Here is a 23417-nt window from a genome sequence, read left to right as displayed (position 1 = left end):
CAGAATGTTGTCTTTGACCAGAATGTTGACTTTGACATTAACTTTGACTAAAGTTAACCTTTAAGGAGTTATGAGTATGAAAAGGGAATTAAAGGAAACCTTCTGTGTATAGGGGCTTGAGTCGGGTGATATCCGGAGTCGGAGTTTTTGCAGCTACTTCCAATTATCGAGGTGAGTTACCTTCCTATAGGAGTGGGTCTAAGGCACCAATGTCGGCCCACTAGTAGGAGTATAGAGTAGAGATGATTGTCGTTGTGATAATTTTCTGTTTTGCCACTATCTGATGTGATTTATATGTTATATGCCATGTTATATGTGGTAGTGGTAGGAGGGGTGGTTAGACCCCGTAACCGGTTGTGACAAACCGGAGGGTAGGTCGGGCACCCAGATATGCCTGGCAGTATGTTTATGATATGATATTATGTGGTAGTGGTAGGGGTGAAATAGTCCCCGTAACCGGTTGAGATAAACTGGAGGGTAGGTCGGGCACCCAGATATGTCTGACAAGGGTAGGTTGGACAACCCGGCATGTCTGACAAGGGTAGGTTGGGCACCTCGGTATGCGTGACATGGGTAGGTTGAGCACCCATGTATGCTCAGCAGGGTAGGTCGGGCACCCAGATATGCCTGACAATATGTGTTTGTGTGGTATGATGGGGGAACTCACTAAGCTTCGTGCTTACGGTTTTCAGTTTTGGTTTCAGGTACTTCTTCTTCGAAAGGAAATGATTAGACATAACTGCAGCTCATCACACCACGATTTTCCGCATTATGATATTCTTGGGATTTGTACTCTGACATTATTATCCTATGACATGTTTTTGAGACATATGACTTATGGGTTTTTATGATATGAGATAACCTTAATGATGTTTTCAATAATCTGTTTTATGAATTGTTAAATTAAATGAAATTTTTTGTGTTAGATTTTGGGATGTTACAGTTAAGGAGGTCAAAGTGGCTCGGGGCGGTCTTATTTGGGTTGGTGGTACCACCGGCGGTACCGGTGGTACCGCCTGAGGGAGATCATACGGAGCAAAAATCAGTTTCACGGATTCATGCTCAGGCGGGTTATAGAATCTATGTGTTTTTTTGTTTAATGCCTTCTTCCACCTTCGACCGGTCAGCAGTCACAAAAATTATTATTATTATTATTATTATTATTATTATTATTATTATAAACTATCCCTCCTTATTTCATTTCTATTTCATTCTATCTCTATTCCATTCTATTTTCTCTCATTTCCAACATTTTTCAAATCCATTTGTTTTCTCCAGCTTTTCTAGAAAATAAATTCAAGCATTCGAAAAATAGTAATGGAAAGTTGTGCAAACGATTCATCTTCACCTGATGATGAAACTAACAACGCTAATTCATTTGTTGCATTATCTCGTTATGTACAATTTATGTTTCAGAATAATGTTGGTTCAAACAAAATTGATACGAGAAGGTCAATCATTAAAGATCTTATAAAGGCAGAACAACTACTAATCCGATATTACTTTGTTGGTGATTTAAGCTTTCGGAACGAGCAATTTCGTAGAAGGTCCCATCGCTAGATCATTAGTTAGCTTTTAAAATCCCAAATGGATACAAACTCAAGAGTTTATCCTTATCTGATTCAAACCAACACTATCATTATCCAAGGATGCTCAAAATCGTCCATATCTAGGATTTTGGAAGCTTCTGGAATATTCCAATTAATCCTTATGATTAATTAATATTCAACATCTTTTAATTAAGTAAATCCTTTTAATTAATTTACCAAAATAATTTCTAATAAATTTTTTAACTCCTTAATAAAGTAACACATTATTAAACTCCATTTCCTTATGCTCTTTGGGTCATAAGGTCAAGCCAAAAAGACTGTTATTATTATAAATATTATCAAAACAGTTAATGACATTGGACACCATTTCCAACAGATGTGGATGTCGATACGAGGTTGGAGGTTACACGATGAGAAGAGATTGTGGTGAGGGTGTTTCTTGATATGGAAACAAATCGCGATTTGTAGTTCCACGACTTTCATGTTGCATCACTACCAAAAATAGCCTTCTTCATTTCTTTGTCTTCTCTTGTCACCACTCGATAGAAACTATCAAACTATTATATTTTGAATGATGATATTTTGCGTTTATCCATCTCAATTGAGTTTGATAATCGCCTATTATTGGTAGTGATGTGACAAGAATGCCCTTAACTTATCATACTCGACAACTACATCTTCATGAAAGAGGCATACCATTTACTATACATAATAGTGTGAGTGTGGCAAGTTAAGGGCCTTACAAGTGTACAAAATGTTCATAATCATGTTTAGTTATTATCAAGTTTGCTAGAATAAAAGCATTTTGGCTAGGGGCGTAAATGAGCCGAGCCGAGCCCGAGCCTGACCAAGATCAAGCTCGACTCGTTTAATTTTGAGGAAGCTCGAGCTCGATTCGAGCCTTAAAATGAAGCCCGAGCTCGGCTCGTGAACAATTTAGTGGGCTCGCCAGCCTAAACGAGCCTAAAGGAGCCTATATATATATATATATATATATATATATATATATATATATATATATATATATATATATATATATATCAAGGTTCTAAATAACGTGAGGCGTGGCTTGGCGGCAAGGTAAAAGTTAAGCCATGACAAGCCTTGGCGAGCCATGGCGTTTTTCAAGGCGTGACTATTTTATATATATTAAAAGAGATAAATCATATAATTATTGATTTTTATCAAGTATATCAAGTTTTTAGAAGTGTTATATTAGTATTTAATATAAAAAGTTAACAAAAACTAAATTATTTTAGGCCTGATAAAAAAAAAACTCGCGCCTTGAAAAAAACTCGCGCCATATCGCGATAAGGCGCGCCTTGACACGTTATTTGGGCGTCACGCTTAACAAACCCGCCTTGGACGTTTTCGTAACGGCTACACCACGCCTCGCGCCATGGCACGCCTTGAGGCGCACCATGGCGCGTTTTTTAGAACCATGATATATATATATATATATATATATATATATATATATATATATATATATATATATATATATGCTCGTTTAAGCTCGTTTAGGCTCGCGATCCCACTAATTGAAGCTCGGCTCGAGCTCATTTAATAAACGAGCCTCATATTTAGGCTCGAGCTCGGCTCAGGCTGGTTTAATTCGATCTCGAGTCGAGCTTTTAACGAGTCGATCTCGAGTGGCTCACGAGTAGCTCGGCTCACTTACACCCGTAATTTTGGCACATAAAAAAACCGGTTCCTTTATCTCATCATGCAATATTGAGAATAAAGAAAGATTTTGATCTAAACATCCTTCAAGCCCTCAACAATGAAAAAATATAAGAGTTAGGAATTAATTATTTAGTTATTTATATTTTTATCTTATTAAAATTGATTTAAATAAGAATTTAGATAAATATGATATTTTAAAAGTTTATAAAGAGCATAGATGATATTTGAAACGTAGATTTATGAAAGATATATGATAATCGAGTGATAAACATAAAGTTTTATAATGATTATAAATGTTTAAAAACAATTATTTGGGTAAATCTTATATTTTGAAAGTTTATGAAAGGTAAAGTAATATTTAGAAATTAAGTTAAGCAAATATGATATTTTGATGTTTAAGAAGAGTATATACAAAACAAAAAAGATAGATTTTTCATTTATTATATATCAAGGTTATAAAAATCGTCAGGCGGCAATTAATCGGCCGATTGTTGTCGGTCGATTTTTGTCTACAGACTAATCGGTATAAGAGGTGATTAATCGGAGACCTTAAATTATAAGTAAATCTATTAATTAAACAAATATAGCTAATATCCTAAGAAAATAAGTAAATAATGATACAAAAAAAATATTATTCTATTATTTTGCCCGAATTTGACCGACTTTAACCAAGTTCTAAATGTCTAGACTAACTTTGACTGCCTAGACTGGTTTTTTAGCACTAGATCGATTTTTGCGCAATTTTTTGTCAACTTAGAGATCGTCTGATTACCACAAATCCTACTAGGTGAATGGCCTTTAATCGTCTAGACGCCGATTAGTCATCCTAGACTTGTTTTACAACACGACTATATATACTCCCTCCTTTCCGGGAGGGGAGGGAGGGGTGGGGCCATTTCATCTTTTTCAAACAAATCTAGTATAAAGGTATATAAGAAATAGAAAAAGAATAGTTTAGAGAATAGTAAGTTCTTGGCTTTTAAAAATAAACTTAAAATTTTAAAAGAGAGATTGAAGGTGTGGCATAAGGGGGTAATTATTAAAAACAATGGTTTGAAAAAAGATCTCTTGTCAAAGCTAGATGATATTGACTCACTGCTGGATGGGGGTAGACATGATGGTGATATTGCCTCAACGAGAATTGATGTGCTAAAACAATTAACGGATTTAGAAAAGATTGAAGGATTGGATGCGGCTCAAAAATTAAAGAAAAAATGGGGTGTAGACGGAGATGAGAATTCAAACTTTTTTCATAGTATGCTTAAAAGAAAAAGAAGAAAGTTGGCTATTTCGGGCTTACTGGTTGACGGTTCTTGGGTTGTTGATCCTGTTAATGTCAAGGATCAATTTTTACGGTTCTATAAAAAAAATCAAAAGTTTTTTCAGGTGTTTTTTCCCCTCACCCAAACTCTCGGATCAGACAACTCTCCTCCGGCTTTAAGGAGATGTTGGTTGCGAGGTTTACTGAAGATGAAATTCGCGTTGCTATCTGGTCATGTGGTAGTGATAAGGCTCCTGGTCCCGATGGTTTTTCTTTCCGTTTTATAAAAAAGTTTTGGGATCTCATGAAGACAGATATCTGTAATTTTGTTGATGAATTCTTTGACTCGAGCATGATCCCAAATGGATGCAACTCATCTTTTCTCACTTTAATCCCAAAAAGAGATAGTCATTTGAACTGCAATGATTATAGACCGATCAATTTAATTGGTGTGCAATACAAAATTATTGCAAATCTTCTTGCAAATAGATTGACACTGGTGATTGATGATCTTGTGAATCTTGTGCAGTCTGCTTTTGTTAAAGGCAGACAAATCCTTGATGGTCCATTGATGGTGAACGAGATTATTCAGTGGTATAAAAGAAAAAAGAAGAACTTAATGATCCTTAAAGTGGATTTTGATAAGGCATATGACTCAGTGAGTTGGGAGTATTTATATCAAATTATGTCTTTCATGGGGTTTGATCATAAATGGATTCAATGGATTAAAGCTTGTTTGGTGTCGTCTCGTACTACAATTCTTATAAATGGAAGCCCCACAAAGGAGTTCTCTCCTCAGAGAGGCCTTCGTCAAGGTGACCCTTTATCCCCCTTCCTTTTTATTCTCGTCATGAAAGGTCTGCATGTAGCGATAGAGGATGTAACACTAGTCAAAATAGGTCAATAAACAATCACATGTGATTATGCCAATCATGTAATGTGATTTTGTTAAACTAGTAATGTGATAAGAGTGCTATGTAGTTCATGATAAATTCTAATACAAATATGAACTTTCTTTATGATACAACTCAAAGTATACATCAATACGATTCCAAAAATATAGAGAACGTCTAAATCTGACTTCGCGTGAAGAAGTTATGATAAACCGAACACTATAAATCTCTATAATAAGTGGAATTAAAAATAGACTTATAATTAGCTATTTGAGTCTAAAAGAGAGTTGTAGTACTCGTGAATACCTACGCGTAGTTATAAAGAACGTCAAAAACGGAGTTCGCATGTGAAAGTTACGACCTTCCGAAGATTCAACTGTCAGAAACCCTAATTTGACTGAACTCACGACGTGAGCACAGAAACTCACGACGTGAGGAGTCATTTTGCCACATTTCAGATCTAGAAGGTGCGTGACGAGGCTACGAAGTGATAAGATCCAAACTCACGGCGTGAACATTGATATTTCACGACGTGAGGAGTCATATGGCCACCTTTGGAAGCTAGAAGACGGATGACAAGTCTACGAAGAGATAAGTTCCAAACTCACGACGTGAACAAGGAGTTTCTCACGTCGTGAGGACCAAAAATCTTACTATAAATAGCAAGTTCGACCCCAGCCATTCTTACACCTGAACTTCTTTCCTTTCTCTCATTTGTTGAAGCCCTCTTGCATCCCGAGCCCCGACGACCTCGTACCGCTGACCGTTTCTGCTTAGATTACATAAAATCACGCTATTAAGGTGAGTTTCACGGCCCCACTTTCTAATATTTCGGGGAAAACGCATGCTAAATATTATATATACGTTATTATTATGTCTATATGATAGTATATTAGTATCAACGTAGATAGTTATAATAACCGGGATATAGTTATTTCGTATCTGAAAGTATACAACTATCGTAAAGTTGTTAGCATGTTATTGTTATAGTAGTATACTAATGTAGATCTTGAGTTATACTTAGGATTCTATATATATGTTGTGTGCGATATAGTTCCGAAGTTATATTTGGAAGTTCTATATGTTAATTTATAAAGTATGTTGTTATTGTTAGTTTTATGACAAGATAAAACTTGGTATGTTATATGTTGTTGTAGTTATTGGTTTTATGTCAAGATAAAACCTGGTTTTACTTCAAGTTATAGCTGTTATACTGCCTAAATGTTATGAAGTTAGGAGTACTGTTTAAAAGCATAGTCTAGTAACTTAGGGTTTTAGACATGAAAATGCTTTTGTTGTTAGGACTATAGAACGCCGTCAAAGTCTACATGAGCTACCTCATTCATCAACTAAGATTGGGGATCTTAGTGGAAGTCCTCTGACCTGTAACCGTTAATCCCGTGTGAGCGAGGAAGTCGTGTATGAATAAGATACGGGTTGACGACCCCACTCGTGGTTGTTAATTACAACCAAGACAAGCGAGTGACGATCCGTTCCTTTTATTTGTTATTGTTCCGGCGTCGATGAAGCGCGCGGTATTGTTTCTCATGGTAAATCATGAGTGTATTGTTTCTCATGGTAAATCATGAGTGTGTTTTGTCAGAGGTTTTATTGTCAAGCAGCGGTTACAGACTCATGGTAGCAACTTGTTAGAAACATTATACTTTGTGGTATACAAGTATTAATGTTAAGTATAAGTTTCCCCCTACTTATACCCTAGGTACTACTTGTATATTAAGTAGATAATTATACCTAACACACATACTCGTATAGAATTGAAATAGATTTATACGTAGCGGTTTTACTCGTATAGAATTGAAATAAGATTTATGCGTAGCAACTTAGTTTGTATGGAATTACAAACATTTATATTTTTAATATATAAGACTTATAGGTATATACTTATTTGGTAAGTAAACCATTATACCTAGGATATATATATATATATATATATATATATATATATATATATATATTAATTGTTTGAGAGTCAAAAAGATACTTTCAAAACTAAACTTCTGAACTTGGAAAATGTGTTATTTTTATATGGAGTCAAAACCTGTGAACTCACCATCTTTATGTTGATGTATTTTAAATTGCATGTGTTTTCAGGAAGTTGATAACTATGATACGAGAAATGACGTTACACCGCCCGGTGTTTCCGCCGACGGCCGGGGTGTGACAGAGGATGTTGTGAACCAAGGTGTTTTTCGGGGAGCATTGATTGGAAACGGAGGTTTTGTTGGGTCTCGTCTTTTCTATGCTGATGACGCATTGTTCTTGGGAGAGTGGGATGAACAAAATATTGCAAATCTGGTTACTATTCTCAATTGTTTTTATTTGGTGTCAGGTCTTAAATTGAATCCAAAAATCTAACCTTCTTGGTATTGGTGTTTCTTTTCAACAAGTGGAAGAGATGACTGTTATCACCGGATGTGCACCTGCAAGTCTACCCTTTTCTTACCTTGGGTTACCAGTAGGTGCAAACATGAATCGTGTTGATAATTGGAATAAGGTCATTCAAAAATTTGATAAGTGTTTGTCAAGTTGGAAGGTGAACTTGATTTCTGTGGGTGGTAGACTTACATTAATAAAGTCTATCCTTAATAGCATTGGGATTTATTACATGTCTGTATTTAAAATACCGGATATTGTGAATTCTTATCTTGAGTCTTTATGTTCTCGATTTTTTTGGGGTGGTGGTAGTATGGAGAGAAAGATCTATTGGGTTAAATGGAACCAAGTGTTAAATTCTAAGGATAAAGGTGGACTGGATATCGGCAGTTTAAAAGCTTTTAATTTGGCTTTGCTTTTAAAGTGGAGATGACGTTTCTACAATGAAAACCACGCACTTTGGGTTAAGGTGATCCATAACATTCATGGAATGCATGGTGGGTTGGGTGAGTCTTCTTCAAAACCAAGAGGAGGGGGGTTTGGTCTAATCTCGTGAAGCTTTATGATAAGCTCGATTCTCTTAATATTATTCCACACTTTTTTTATTAGAAAAGTTGGTAATGGAATAAATACTCGTTTTTGGAAGGACATTTGGATTGATAATGTGAGGCTTTCTTCTCATTTTCCTAGACTTTTTGCATTGGAAGAGGAGAAAGATTGTTCGGTGGCAGATAGATGGAATGCAAGTGGTTGGCTTTGGAGATGGAGTCGTCAATTACGTGATAGTGGAAGCACGACCTCTCAGTTCTCGGCCTTGACCAGAGTTCTTTCTCATGTTACGTGCGTCGATCAGGCAGATAGTTGGGAGTGGGGTGTTGATCCAGATGAAGGCTTTACTGTTAATAACACTAGAAAATATATTGATTCGATTTTGTTGCAGGAAGGCATGATTCAGACGAGATGGTGTAGGCTAGTGTCTATCAAATAATATTCATCTTTGGAGAACTATTCTTGATAGACTTCCCACTCGTTATAATTTGGCTTGCAGGGGTGTTGACATGATCTCGATGCTTTGTCCTTTATGCTCTACTCAGATAGAAGTCTGTAGTCATGTGTTTGTCAATTGTGACGTGGCAAAGGAAATTTGGAATAAAGTGTTTAAGTGGCTTGATCTCCCTTTTCCTTTGTTTGCAAATGTTGCTGAGATATTGGATTGGATGGATGTCATTCCTTCAAGTCTGTCAAAAAAACGAAAGCTTGAAGTTATTATCAATATCACGATCTGGGTTATTTGGGCTTACAGGAATAGTGAGGTGTTCAAGACGTACAACATGCGGAAAAATCATATTTTTGAAATCATTGTCATTCATTTTTTTAATTGGTTCTCTAGTAGAATAGTAAAAGTAATATATCTTGGACCAGTGGTTGCGAAATCCCCTTTTATATGACTCTTTGTAATTGGTTTTTGTTCACTAGCTTTTGCTAGTTTTCTTTTTATAATATGTGGTTGTTCAAAAAAAAAAAAAAAAAACTAGTCAACCACAAAGACCATTACATCAATAAAATCTAAACTAGAGGACTCGAGTAAAAAAGAAAAAAGAGATGGATGAAGGGGGATGCAATTCTTAGACAACCACAACCATTTTGTAATCGAGTCTATTTCAAATGCTAATATAACCAAGTACAATATAGATTTAAAATCACTCCAATTCCAAAGATTACTTCAATTTGGTCTAAAAAATTTATTGATTTTGTTGTTGGAAAGAAAAAAATGACTCAAAATTCAATTAATGATCAAATGTTACTATAAAATTGTATGTAAAACTAGAAGTTGATTTCTAAAGAGGAAAGACCAGTGAAATCGTATGCTTTAATGAACGTAACACTATTTATTAACTTATAAACCATATATTCACATTTTCCGATCATTATTATATTAATATATAATTTTCCAAAACAAAAACCGATATATTTGTTATAAACATAGTAACAAGAAAACTATATAGAACTCAAGCACGCTTCTTGGCCCGACCACTAGAACTAGCCATGTCTTCTCTCTTCGGACCAGACTCCCCGGGCTTCTTTGCCCAGGCTGGAGTCTGGTCCGGAGCATAATGATAGTCATAAAACACCTCTTCCCCGGCCCATATTTTTTCCTTAGCAAATATACCCACCCTATGATCTCCATCCACCATAATTACCTAAAAAGACCAAAAAGATTAAATTACATTTTTGGTCCTCAAGTTTGTCCAAAATTGGTCCCTATAGGCACCAAAACTGAATTTTTTGGACAAACACAAGGACCAAAAATGTAACTTATTTATATACCTTTGCGTAACAATTTGGATTTGGAGAATGATTGGCAAACTTCAATTTGTCACCCTTACGGAAAGCATCAAGAACATACTACATACACGACATAATTTTTTATTTTGTTAAAAGAAGTGTTAATGTATGAAGTAGCTAAAAAAACAAATAATGTATCTTACTTGATCATTAAGGTTGAAGAGAAACGAAGAATTTTCACGATCATATATTTTTCCACGTTTGTCAGCTTCATGATGTGAGATTAATTCTCCCGTGTATTCACCCAAATATTCATGTTTAGCTACACTATTCTATAAGTGGAACTAAATATGAGTAAAATTTCATATGCAGAATAGAATAATGAGAGAAGGACAATATGGTAATTTCACCTACCCTTAAGAAAGCACCCCAGCCCGACACGTCTGATCTTCCTAGCAAAACCTGTGTTGCATCAAATAAAAATGAACTTAATTCTTTTAATTTTCATAAAATTATGTAAAGTTGAAGACCAATTTACGGTTTTACCCTTTGTTGTTGTTTGAGTAGAAGCTTCATGTTCCTGCATTCGTAATTATCACCTTTTTTGCTAGGGGTGCCAAGACTTCCATCACCACAACTACAAATTTTTCAATTAGAAAACTCCAATAAACTTTGTATATACATTTTTTACTCATAAGAGCAATATGTAACCCATAATAGCAATATACTTATATTTATCTACACATAAATAGCAACACACTTACAACTCCATATTTGTAATTTTCTTTTACTGATAATAGCAATATTCAACAAAGAAAATATGTTGCTATTTAAAGAAGAAACAAAAAAAATTTACTAACTTTATTAGGCTAAATTTTTGGCAAATTATCTCACCTGATCCAGCAATGTCGGCATACATCTGGATCACATTCTCTATTAGCAGCAAAACACGGGCACTGACGACTTCTACATTGGTTTTTCGCACAATGGCATCCCCGAAAACGATTTTTGCAAGTTTTCGGGCAACTAATATAAAAAATAAAAATAAAAAAACTGTTAAACAAACCAAGAAAAATAAACAAAAGAGTATTATACATTTTCTTGGAATAGAAACCAAAAGCATTACAAAAACCTCGAATAAGGACGAAAATTGCAAGAGAAAACTTATCGGAACCAAAACTGCAAAGTCAACTATATTCAGGGACCAAAAGTGTAATTTTACTTTATAAGAGGCTTACCCGCAGTATTTTTCACAAGTGGTCTCATTTGCAAGGCAAGAACAGTTGTTGCCACATGTAGATTGACACCCGCATGGATTATACTGACGACATGGCAAATCTTGTTTATCTGAAATACGTTTCCTCATTGAATGGGTCCCACCTGACTTCCACGTGTACTTGAAACGCCGGATTCTACCTCTTCTACGTAACAATCTTGATCTTTTTATCTGTGTGAATAATTAATTAACCGAAAAAACAAATATAATATTGAAAAAATAAAAAACTAAAGATAGGTTATACTGACCATATTGTTATTACTTTCAACCTTGCAGCTGTCACTTTGAGAATTTGTGATATTGTTCACTTGAGAAGATAAGTTATTGTTGTAACACTTGAGGACATTAAAAACCTCTGTACATGTCTTTAGGCCACACAAAAGATTCCTAGCTATCAGACAGCTGTAATAATAACAGATCATGAATTACAAAATCAGAGAGTGAGAAAATATATATTTTGATGGAAATAATGAGAACAGAGTATTATATTACCTGTTTCTACCAAAAATCTCCAGACCCTTTTCAAAAAGAGATTTTTCAATAGTTCGCCAGTATTTATAATCTTGATGTGAATTAGATGGAAAATCTGTATCTTTTGACCCATGATTGGGGGTACTTTTGACCTTGAGATAACAATGTGGGCCACATGGGACATTTTCGTCATCTTTAATGTTCCATGTACAATTCTTTTCAGCCTAGTTAGAATATTTGAAGTTAACATAATTAGTCATGGGATTCATGTGAATATGTCTGAATAAACAAAGGTTTTAACTTACAGGAAATATAAGCTCCTGTGAGCATCCATGTAATTTACAGTCAAATATCTGTTGATACAAAGATAAATGAATCACATGTTACAATAACTATAACACCAAAACCAAGAACATAAATCAAATCATAACAAAGCTTACAAGGCATCTGCGACAAAATAGGTTGTCTAATGAATCCTGAGCTGCTTCAAGATCTTTATCAAGAAATGAATTCAAATTGAAGTCTGTATCCTCATATTTAGAGCTTTCTCTCACATTCTCTCTACTAACAAGAGCTTCATATCTTGCCTGTATAAGATATTTGATGATATTTCACTCTCTTAAAGATATGGAAACAAAAAACGAAATAGAAGAAAAGAGCAAAGATGATATAAAGAGAAAAAATATCAGGGGTAAGAATGTCATTTCCAGTAAGTGCTTGCCTTCACTTTGCAGGGTTTTCTAGACAAACGTTGAGCCAGTAACTCCAAGACAGTATCAGATGATCCAAGTTGTTCGATAGTCATTCTGGAAAATGAAAAATTAAATCATGTGAAAGTTGAAAAAATAAGAATATGTAACAAGTGAAACACAAAAACACATAAATTTAAGATATACAAACCGGATGATGTTATCTTCAGATTCAACAAACTCTTTCTTGTCCTCTTCATCATCAATAACTTCTTCCTCACTGTCACTGCAGATTAAAGCTTCACCTCCATTTCTGTCATAATAAATTCTCCTTCTACCCACTACAGATTGATCTTCTGTCATTCTTCTATTTCTGCATTTGCATTCAATAAATTAAATACAATAATTCAATAAACAATATTCACTTAGAATATTTCTGCAACACACCTATCCATGAAAACCCATGTGGTATATGGAGGAAGTTTCTCCATTTCTGGAAGATTGATGGGCCTAACAGAATTCTTGACTGGAATCCCGGATCCAAGGAGAACAACAGAAACATGTTCATCTTCTTCAGAGCTGATGTCAACACCATCTTGCATATCAATTGCATCTTTCTGTCTCTTTTCCAATAAATTGATGATGTTATCTCCATTTATAATCCTAAGGTTTCTTCTTTCTACAGACAACTTGTGATGATTTTTAGTAATTTCAGCCAGTTTAATCCGGTTCTCTTTCATTCTTTTCTGCAAGAGTTACAATAAGGAACCATGAGATCAAGTTTTTTTTTACTGAAATAGGAAGGTGTGTTGTGACAGTATAGTTGGTGTAAGAGTTTACCATGATATAAACACAACGATCAGCATCAACTTTCTTCTTCACCGAGTCAATAACCTTTGAAATTTGTGAAAGAGTTGATGTTGCTTCTTGCAGTTTTGCATTCTGTTCAATATAAATACAATTCACTTTACAATATAGAATTCGTGATGTCACAACCTTCTTGTTCTTTCTTTCTATTATTTATTAATATATCATAAGATATGATGGTTGATATGATGAACAAGGAAATCGAAATCACTGACTTATTCAAATTCAGTTACCTTGTTTGATTCATTCTTAATACTTTACTTACCTTGGCTTAAATTGTTTATATCTGTGTTAAATTATGAATATTACAGCAATGAATACTCACTTCTATATGGAAACAAGATTAATATAGATGTTTTCGATTAAGTGTTATCATATTATGTATTAAGATTTCCAAGCTCTCTGATTTCCTAACCTTCTACGTGTTATATGAAGGTACGTAAAATAGAACTGTGTGTAGACATATTCACTGTACTACACTTGATATTTAGAGTAACATATACCTAAGTCACTTTACAAATAAGACTACCCCATCAAGCCCAGTACTAGTAACTCTTTGTAAATGTAACCCGGATCCTTACCATTAATAAGCCATGGATCGATACTTCTCCTTGTTCATAGTTAGTTTGCCTTTTACCGTTTTTTGTCCTTCAAAGATACAGGTGTCCTAGGTTTTGGAGTCTTCCCAATGAGAAACCAGAGGACCACAGTAAGTTGACATGAAATGTCTACAACTCTAAAACTTATTATTCATCTACAAAACCTTTCACAATGCTTCTAACTTTGGAAATCCCAAATTTCATTCAATTTCAAAGTTTGAACTGCAAGCTAGTATCCACTACTCATGAAACTAGTCAGTACATTAATCAGGGCTTAAAACACAATTCATGCCATGTTAGCTTTAACAACAACTCACTATCTCACTGAACTTCGTCCTCAGTATGTATGGTGGCATCACCCTGAAACTTACATGCATTTACGCTATCTAATATATGCATCAAAACTAAGGCGTTCTATCACTGCACATTAAAATTCTCTAAAAAGTCCAATGGAACAGTACCTTATCGAAACCATTAAATCATAAACTAAAATGTGCGTACACTCTTATTAGTAATCCTCCAAGGTACAAACTCACGTATCAATCATAACAACATTACTAATGAAACGGATAGAAATACACCGATCAATGCATAAACAGACAAAGAAACATGAAAACATACTATTTTTTTTTTAACTTTAACAAGTCAAATACGCATTTGGATATTTTAATAAACAAAAACTTTGAACTAGTTAATCAACAACTTTATACCGTGGAATCATCCGGAGACTCCGATCTGCCGGCAGTGGTGGAGGGGAGAGAATGGACCTTTGGTGACTGCATTTCCATTGGCAATGTCTGATAGCCGGAGAGGAGCTCCAATCTGCAACGAATTGCAGAAAGGATATCGAATTCATTCAAATGCGCAAGAGAATGAAGATAAATCGGTGCCTCGGGCTTAAAACCCTAGGTTGAGAATTGGGCGCAGTGCTGCTCTGGGCCTCTCGCTGACGAAAATTTATAGGAGAGATTGTCAACGGCCAAGTGTGTTTGCTTGCGTGGATTTCAGTGTGAGTTGGATTTAGAAAAGGTAAAAAGTGACGGGACAACGACACGTGGATCTGATGACGTACCTTTTCTATAGCCACTTGTCAGAATTGAAAGCGCATTTTCTCAAAAAAGTTTGAAGTATCTTTATAATATGCCTATACTTATCCCTATCATAAGTTGTTATTTTATTAAGATGGCTGGTTGTCACCATTACTCACATCATAATATCTATCTTTTATATTTAGGGGTGTTTGGTTAAGCTTATTTGTGGCTTATTTTTCGAGCTTATTTTTTATAAACTTATTTTTTTTAACTTATTTTTCAACTTCTGAGCTTATTATGACTTACACTAAAAAAATAAGTTGAACTCATGAAAAAACGAGCTTATAAAAAATAAGCTTAGCCAAACACCCCCTTAATTTCAGAAAAAACGAGCTTATAAAAAATAAGCTCGGAAAAATAAGTCATAAATAAGCTTAGCCAAACACCCCCTTAATTTCAAAGAGTGGTCATTCTTAGACCATGTTATTGGATTGAGACAAAATTTTATGTTTGGTCCTAAGGTTTTATTGCATCCTCATGTCAAATATAAAGATTGTATTTGTTGCAACATTGGGCCCTATTCCAAACTAAATTAGCAGGTTTGGTTTCCTTGTCTTCACTTTCACTTTTTTATCCTATGTCCTTTAAGACCTATCATGTATCATGCATTTTTTTAAAGGCATTTTGGTTTTTTCACACACACATTCATCGACTGACATTTCTCTTTCTCTCTCTCTTTCTCTCTCTCTCTCTCTCTCTCTCTCTTGCACATGAAATTCTTTGAATTAATCATACAAACTACAAAGAACTCTGATGGTGTTCGATGTGCTATTTTTACTACCAGTTTTAAATTTATAAAAAATTATCAGATCTCAACAGTTAAATATACAAATAGATGGTGTACGTAGTCACGAGATAATATAGTTAAGGTAAGAAAAGGTGTCGAACACTATGGAAACGGGTATGATTTCAATGAAAAATTATTGCTACTTATTAAACTAAGAAAATACTATAAATTAAGGGGGAGGGGGGGGGGGGGTTCTGATTTTACAAGTTCAGAAAACTTAAATCATCAACTAAAAACAATTTAACTAACAATGATTACTTTAACTAAAACAAGCAAAACAGATAACGATTTCAATCAAGATTAAAGAGTACTTCCGTTTAGCTTCAAATCACCTCTTCCCTATGATTGATTTCTTCAATGCAATGGACAATTTAGTTGGTTACCGAATTCTAATGTTACTAGTTATCTTGTTATGATTTTCTAACGTTTAACAATTTATGAACGACTATTACAATGATCATGTAACAAGTAAACACTTAATTGATTTTATATATTCGGACTATGAATGATATAATCTAATGATTTCTTATCTAAGATCAAAACAATCAATCAAGCATATAACATGAATATCTAATGCTCTCTACCACAATTAAAGTTACTAATTAATATTACCTAACCCTATGATTTGTTCAATCTCTAGATCTAACAATTTAATGATCATAAATAGTTAAATATCAAATTAATGCAATCGGATTGAACATCTAACCGCACATAACTCATAGACAGGAGATAAAAATTAGAACTTTAACATGTTAGGCAGTCAATATATCAAACAAAAGTAAAAACCAAGCTAAATAATCCACTAATATCAAAATCAACACATAGTATAAATGATCATCTATGCTAAACGAAAATATAGGGTTTTTAGCCCATAACTAGAACTAGAAAAACAATCAAAAACGAAGTAAACTTTGAAAAGCGTGATTGAAACAAAGAAAACCGAATGATTAATCGTGATTATGCTCTCGATCTCTTCGAATCTTATTCTCCAATGGATCTCTGGCCTCCTTAGGGTTTCTAGGGAGTTTTTGGTCGTCTTTAGCCGCAAAAATTCACAGCTCTCCTCAAAATATGACCTAATAGTCGTATTTATAAGGTTGCCAAAATTATGTCACCACATCGGGGTAGATATTTCACCACGTCTTGGCGTTGTTTCCTATATGTTCCCTCCATGCTTTCTATGCAGTGCATCAAGGAATCTTCTATGACTTGACACATCACCACGCCGTAACAATGGTATGACCAAACTTGGCAAACACTTTTTGCATGATTTCCCTTCTTTGATGGTTGCTTCCAGTCCTTAGCCTCTAATTTAGCATTTTAGCTCCCTTTTCCTCGAGAATATCTTTGACGCTACAAAAACAAAATATAAACAAATTAATGATCATTTATCGCAAATAATGACTAAATGTAGCTAAAAATAAAAATATATGACTAAATATTGCGATATCAGTGTTATAGGGTTTTATGAAGGGTAAATAGCATAAAAACACTCCGTTTACACCAAAATTCTAATTTGACACCGTGTTTTTTTTGTCTCAAATTTGACACTGTGTTTTCCAATTTGTTACAATTCTGACCACTTGACCGGTTAACCAGGTTACATGCTGACGTGGCATGATGACGTGACAGTTTTGATGATGTGGCATGCTGACATGATATGCTGACGTGTCAAAATTGATTTTTTTTTCCACAAAAAACACTAAGTTTTCATTTTTTTCGATTTTGACACTAAGTTTAATTTTTTCTTTCAATTTTGACACTATGTTTTTTTGTTCCAAAGCGAACATCATATATCAATTTTTGTTCAATTTTGACCATTTTCCATTTCAATTAAAAACCATAGTTTTGTATAAATACAAGTTTTTTTTTTTACATTCAAACCATAATTTTATGTATAAATATGTATTATTTATATAAAAACCGTATTTTATATTAAATACGCAACTGTAAAATGAGTTTGTAGGTTTGGAGGCGTGTAGTCGATTAAAACTCGGATGTCAAGTTTGCAACCCCTGAAATTTTCACATCTTATTAGAAGCTTATGGTTAGCTTGATTCTCATGATATAACTAATGCAAATTTATACATTATACTTTGAATGAAAAAAAAAACACCTTGTATTTAAATAAATATGTGGTTTTTAAACAAAAAAAATATATTTATACGGTTTAAAATGTAATAAAAAAATATATTTATACGGTTTCAAATGGAAAATGGTCAAAATTGAACAAAATTGGAAAAAATGATGTTCGATTTGGAACAAAAAAACATAGTGTCAAAATTGAAAGAAAAAATTAAACTTAGTGTCAAAATCGAAAAAAAGTGAAAACTTAGTGTTTTTTGTGGAAAAAAGTTCAATTTTGACACGTCAGCATATCATGTCAGCATGCCACATCATCAAAACTGACACGTCATCATGCCACGTCAGCATGTAACCTGGTTAACCGGTCAAGTGGTCAGAATTGTAACAAATTGGAAAACACAGTGTCAAATTTGAGACAAAAAAAAACACGGTGTCAAATTAGAATTTTGGTGTAAACGGAGTGTTTTTTATGCTATTTACTCTTTTATGAATTACCATGTTTCTACCACCACTTAAAAGTGACATGACAAGTTAAACTTGGTAAAGATTGTTTGTGTATTATCATAATGTTGATTACATCATATATATATATATATATATATATATATATATATATATATATATATATATATATATATATATATATAGGGTATATAATTACACTTTCTACCCTCCTAATATTATATTATACAATATCTAATATTCCCCCGCAAGCTAAGGCTGGGTAACGAGCTAAAGCTTGGACCGTAATTCAGTGAATCGTTGAGACGGTAACGGCTTGGTAAAAATGTCTGCAATCTAATCATGTGTAGAAATAAACTGCAAACTAAGTTTTCCATCAACAACCTTTTCTCTAACAAAATGAAAATCAACTCCAGCATGTTTTGTGCGAGCATGGAAGACAGGATTCACCGATATGTATATATGTAACGTCCCAAAAATGGTAGTAAAGTTTTCATTTTTAAGTCATTAAATACATACAAACATTTGTTCCAAAACCAATCAGAGTAAAATGTATCTTTTTAAACATAAGAGTAAACATTAGTAATCAGTGCAGAAAAGCCAACAATAGATGTTGTGCAGTCAAGCCGCGGGCCCTTCCCTCGGGACTGAAAGTACCTGAAAATGTTTAAACCACAAGTCGTAAGCACAAAGTTTAGTGAGTTCCCCAAAATACCACATATCATACATGTATTGTCATGGGCTACCCCCATGGTCTTCCCCTGAAATGTCATGGGCTGTTGATGGGTGTCGAATTCATCAAACAAATAAATCCTATTCGCACTCATATGATTTAAAAATAATAGTAATAGTGGCAAACAAGGTCGATCCTCAGAGACTCGGTTTTAATCCATAAATACACCAAAATAGTCATGTTTTTATTCATATTGCATAAAAAGTAAATACGGAGGAGGATTTTGAAAACGAATAAAACTAAATTGAAATATGGTAAAAGGAATACTAGAAATAAAAATAAAAACGATCCGGTTTCGAGTTCTGTTTTCCTAATGATGCAAGCTAATAATGATTGATGTCAAATTGAATTCTAATCTAAGTTGGTACTTGGAAACATTAACGAGCTCTAACACTTCCTATTCACCAAATTGTTTAACCAAAACAAGCTCTTTGAATTAAACATAACCCTTCTAATCTAATCTAAACAAGCTCTTAGAATTAAACTGAAAATTGCATTAAGTTTTGTGTGAATGTTCCCAACAACATCCAATACTCCTCACAAGCTCGGGAGCGTAAGAATGTGTGATTTTGGTTTACATTAAAAATCGTTCAGTGGAAATCAAATTAATGTTTGTTACTTGTTTTAATTCACAAAACAATTACGGATTTTGTAAATCAAATAACTTGAATGATCTAATCCTAATTCAAGTGGCCAACATGAATCAAAATTAAAATCAAACTTTTTAATTAACACAAAACCAAATTCACCGGATAGAATACAAATTCAACATCAAATCATATGATCAACTACATAAAAATGAAATTCAAACTACAAAACCGGATGTGTTAACTAAAATACGATAAATAAATACTACAAAGTACTAACTAGTTGATGATTGAATTAGCATCAAAAGACTTATTTAGACGTGTGATCATGGATTGTTACGTGCAATGATTTTTATACAATTCCTAGTTTGGCTGTGGTTGTCAACAAGCTCTGACATCCCGTTTCGCCAGACACTCGATTAAAACAAGCTTTTTAACCAAGTTGCGGACTTATCTAACTAAAACGAGTGCTTCAATTAGAACTGACTCACTACAAAATTATCAAACGAGCACATTGTAATTAGGTGAGAGCCGCATTAAAGCACAAACGAAACACCAAACACAATGAACCCTCACTTAAGTTCGGAGAATTTACATTGTACCAACATGATTTCATAACACAAGTGTATTATTTGCTACTTAGACCAATTAAAAGAACAATTACGGATTCAATTAATTGATTAGCAATTCATCGTTAAAACCCTAACCGGATTGCTCAAGCCCAACTAAAATTATAACAAAGAAATTAATGAAAATCAAAAATCATATGGATAGGAGTGTATTAAATCTAAATAACAATCTCACACAACGATCTAAAACGAGTCTAAATAATTAAATTAATTCAAACATCAAACCCGGTGGTTTAGCTGTTTAAGACGGCTAAACCCCGGAAATTATAATTCAATCAACGGAAATTAAAAAAGAATTCAAAATATTATTTTGATGCTTGAAACCTAAAGAAAACCTCAAGTCCCCTTTTGGTTCTTCTTCTTTTTGTCCTCTAGTGCGTCCCCATGAACTTCCCCTTTTAATAACTAATCCCTGCTTCTTTTTTTATGTGGAAAACGTGACCAGATACTTAAAATCATGGGCTTCATATGATATCATTTAAATCAGATTTTGGGCTGTTGAAAGTTTCACAAGTGGGCTCAATTAAAAGGTAAAGTGGGCTGCCAAAACAGAATCTGGGCAGATTTTATTGCTGCTGTTAACTAGGCCCAAATGTGTATCAAACGTCGTTCAAATCCAATCTCCACCGTTCGGATTTTAGATTAATGAGTTAGGAAGACACCGGTAAAATTTCATCTCAATCGGACCACGTTTACCTCTCGATCCAATCACTTCACGAAGACCGCGCATTGCTGCCAAATTTCCAAAAAATCCTTAAATCGTTTCGTTTTATTGTTTTATTGTGGATTTTGTTCCCAGACATCGATCGCGGTTGCAAGGCCTTCCATGTGACTTATATTGGTGCTCAAAAATGTCATGACCCGCTTACATAAATCTGCAAAAATTAAGTTTAAACGAGTAAAATTGTCCCAAACTAACGACGTAATGAAACATATGAAATGCATACTAAATATACACAATATTTCGTAAAAATAATAAAGAAAATATACTAAAATAATACATGAAAATCAACCTAACAGTTGCCCCATAGTCTTACATCCAAGTGCCATGGGCTGCCCCTATGGTCTAACATCCAAGTGTCGTGGGTTACCCCTATGGTCTTTCATGCAAATGTCATGGGCTACCCCCATGGTCTTTCAACAAATGTCATGGGCTACTTTCATGGTCTTTCAAACAAATGCCATGGGCTGCCCCCGGTGTCTTCCATGCAAGTATCACAAAGACAACTAGCACCCTACACAGTATAGTGAGAAGACACATATGACTCATGAATCAGCGAAACCACAGCTCAAAGCCCCGCAACAGACGCTACAACACCCATATCGAAACATACAAAGTCCAACCTTAGTTTACACACTAAATCCAACAATCTTGACCAAAAGTCAACCCATGTCAACAAGTCAACAGTCAAGATCAAAGTCAACGGCCAATAACATCAACCATTGGGCCTCACGTCGTGACCAGCCCTTGCTCACGTCGTGAGAACTCACTCAGTCCGATCCCAACTCAACTCGTTCCAACTCAGCCAACTCGGTAACGAACAACCCACTCAGCAAGAATCACGAAATGAACCCTTATTGGTCACGTTGTGAGTACAACAATAAGAAGAATGATGGTTTACACCAGATGTGTATTGATTACCGGGAGTTGAATAAGCTTATGATGAAGAACTGTTATCCCCTTCCACGGATTGATGACCTCTTCGATCAGTTACAAGGTGCATCTTGGTTCTCCAATATCGATTTGAGGTCGGGGTATCATCGGATGAGGGTTAGAGAGGAGGACATGGAGAAGATCGTGTTTCGGACTCGTTATGGTAATTACGAGTTCGTGGTGATGTTATTTGGTCTCACCAATGCGCCTGTGGCATTTATGGATTTGTGAAGTTAGCTGAAAGCACATCCGACACTCCATCCTACGAACCTATATTAATGTGCCACACTCATTTGTTCAAAGCTAGGTTCTACGGAGCCACCCATTAGAACCAGGGGTTACAAGTCTATTGTGTGTTTCCTTTCTAAAATGGTCTTAATACGATTAGAAATTAGTTGGTATCATCTTTAATGCTAATCATTAGAGAAAAAAATCTAAACTACTAATCTTTTTTAGATTTAAAGCATAAAAATTGAGTTTCTGAAATGATATATTTAATATATGATGTGATGATCTTAATTATGATAATGTTACTTAATGGTTAAATAAGTTTAGAATATATCTTAATCATTAAAAGACATTAAACATTATAAACTTAATTAACATCCTTGTATCGTAATTAACATCAAAGAGATCATTTAGAAAACTCTATTTATATTCTCAAAATGATGGGTAGCTTTGATTTTCTTCCATTTGTAGCATTAAGGATGATATCAACTTCTAGTCATAATAATATCATTTTAACATTATTCAAATGATGATTAACTACTTATGTGAAGTTTTAGTCAAAATCTAGCTCAATTCCACTTCAAAGTTTGATAAATCGTTATTTGTTTCATTTAAGGAACTAGTAATCATATTGAGTTTAACAACTTCAAAGCATGACTCAAATTCATGATTAATTGCTAAATCAAGAACATAATCCAAATCCTAATGAATCTAATCATCAATTTTATCATTTCAAATGTTTTAAATCTGCATTGAAACCTCGAAATTCCTTTAAAATTGAGAAATCCATTTTAGACTTTATTGAAAGTTCTAATATCATGATTTGAAACCTTAAAACTCTAAAACATGATTAAAAAGTTGGTAGGTATGAGTCACCCCTTCATACCAAATTTATGTCACATTATCATCCATACGTGATAAAGACCGATTCGAGATGGTCAATCTCCCAAGATAAGGCTAATTCAAGATGGCTAGTCTCCAAAGACCGAAGACAAAGATACTAGAATTTGGATCAATTTTCTCTATGTTTTGATTAATGCAACATACACCAATTTATATAACAAAAGAAATGAAAGTGCTAGCTAAAAATTAGGAACGTGGAGTAATGGAATTAATGCTACTAACTATATCCTAGTAATGAGAAAATGCATGAAAAACTATAAAGCGAGAATATGGAATCGTGGGACTC

The 23417-nt window shown here is 34.2% G+C and overlaps 1 protein-coding gene across 2 annotated transcripts; it reads right to left on the bottom strand.

Annotated features, from left to right (window-relative positions):
• Nucleotides 1-9653: 9653 nt before the first annotated feature.
• Nucleotides 9654-15108, bottom strand: LOC145160327 (histone-lysine N-methyltransferase CLF-like). 2 transcript variants are annotated; one of them, XM_079079473.1, is made up of 17 exons: nt 15045-15108; nt 14683-14794; nt 13347-13448; nt 12954-13252; nt 12718-12879; nt 12539-12623; nt 12258-12404; nt 12123-12170; nt 11839-12041; nt 11595-11748; nt 11309-11517; nt 10965-11096; nt 10617-10707; nt 10485-10532; nt 10274-10402; nt 10113-10190; nt 9654-9985 (listed from the first exon to the last, which is right to left on the bottom strand). In XM_079079473.1, the coding sequence occupies exons 2-17, from the start codon at nt 14758-14760 to the stop codon at nt 9794-9796; spliced, it is 2157 nt and encodes a 718-aa protein (XP_078935599.1). In that variant the 5' UTR covers nt 14761-14794; nt 15045-15108; the 3' UTR covers nt 9654-9793. The 2 variants fall into 2 exon arrangements, with proteins under 2 accessions (XP_078935599.1, XP_078935598.1); XM_079079472.1 differs by lacking the exon at nt 15045-15108 and having other exon boundaries at nt 14683-15030.
• Nucleotides 15109-23417: the final 8309 nt, after the last annotated feature.

Source organism: Lactuca virosa, chromosome 2 (assembly GCF_052849685.1).
Source record: "Lactuca virosa cultivar CGN04683 chromosome 2, Lactuca_virosa_CGN04683_v6, whole genome shotgun sequence".
In the NCBI taxonomy this organism is placed as follows: Eukaryota; Viridiplantae; Streptophyta; class Magnoliopsida; order Asterales; family Asteraceae; genus Lactuca; species Lactuca virosa.
Note: the sequence above shows the minus strand (reverse complement) of the source record. Positions and strands in the feature narration are given on the sequence as shown.

Coding starts and splice junctions, on each gene's coding strand:
- LOC145160327 (XM_079079473.1), bottom strand. CDS start 14,760: ATGGAAATGCAGTCACCAAAGGTCCATTCTCTCCCCTCCACCACTGCC. Junction 13,253..13,346: donor ATCGTTGTGTTTATATCATG/GTAAACTCTTAC, acceptor TAACTCTTGCAG/AAAAGAATGAAAGAGAACCG. Junction 10,403..10,484: donor GCTGGGGTGCTTTCTTAAGG/GTAGGTGAAATT, acceptor TTCCACTTATAG/AATAGTGTAGCTAAACATGA.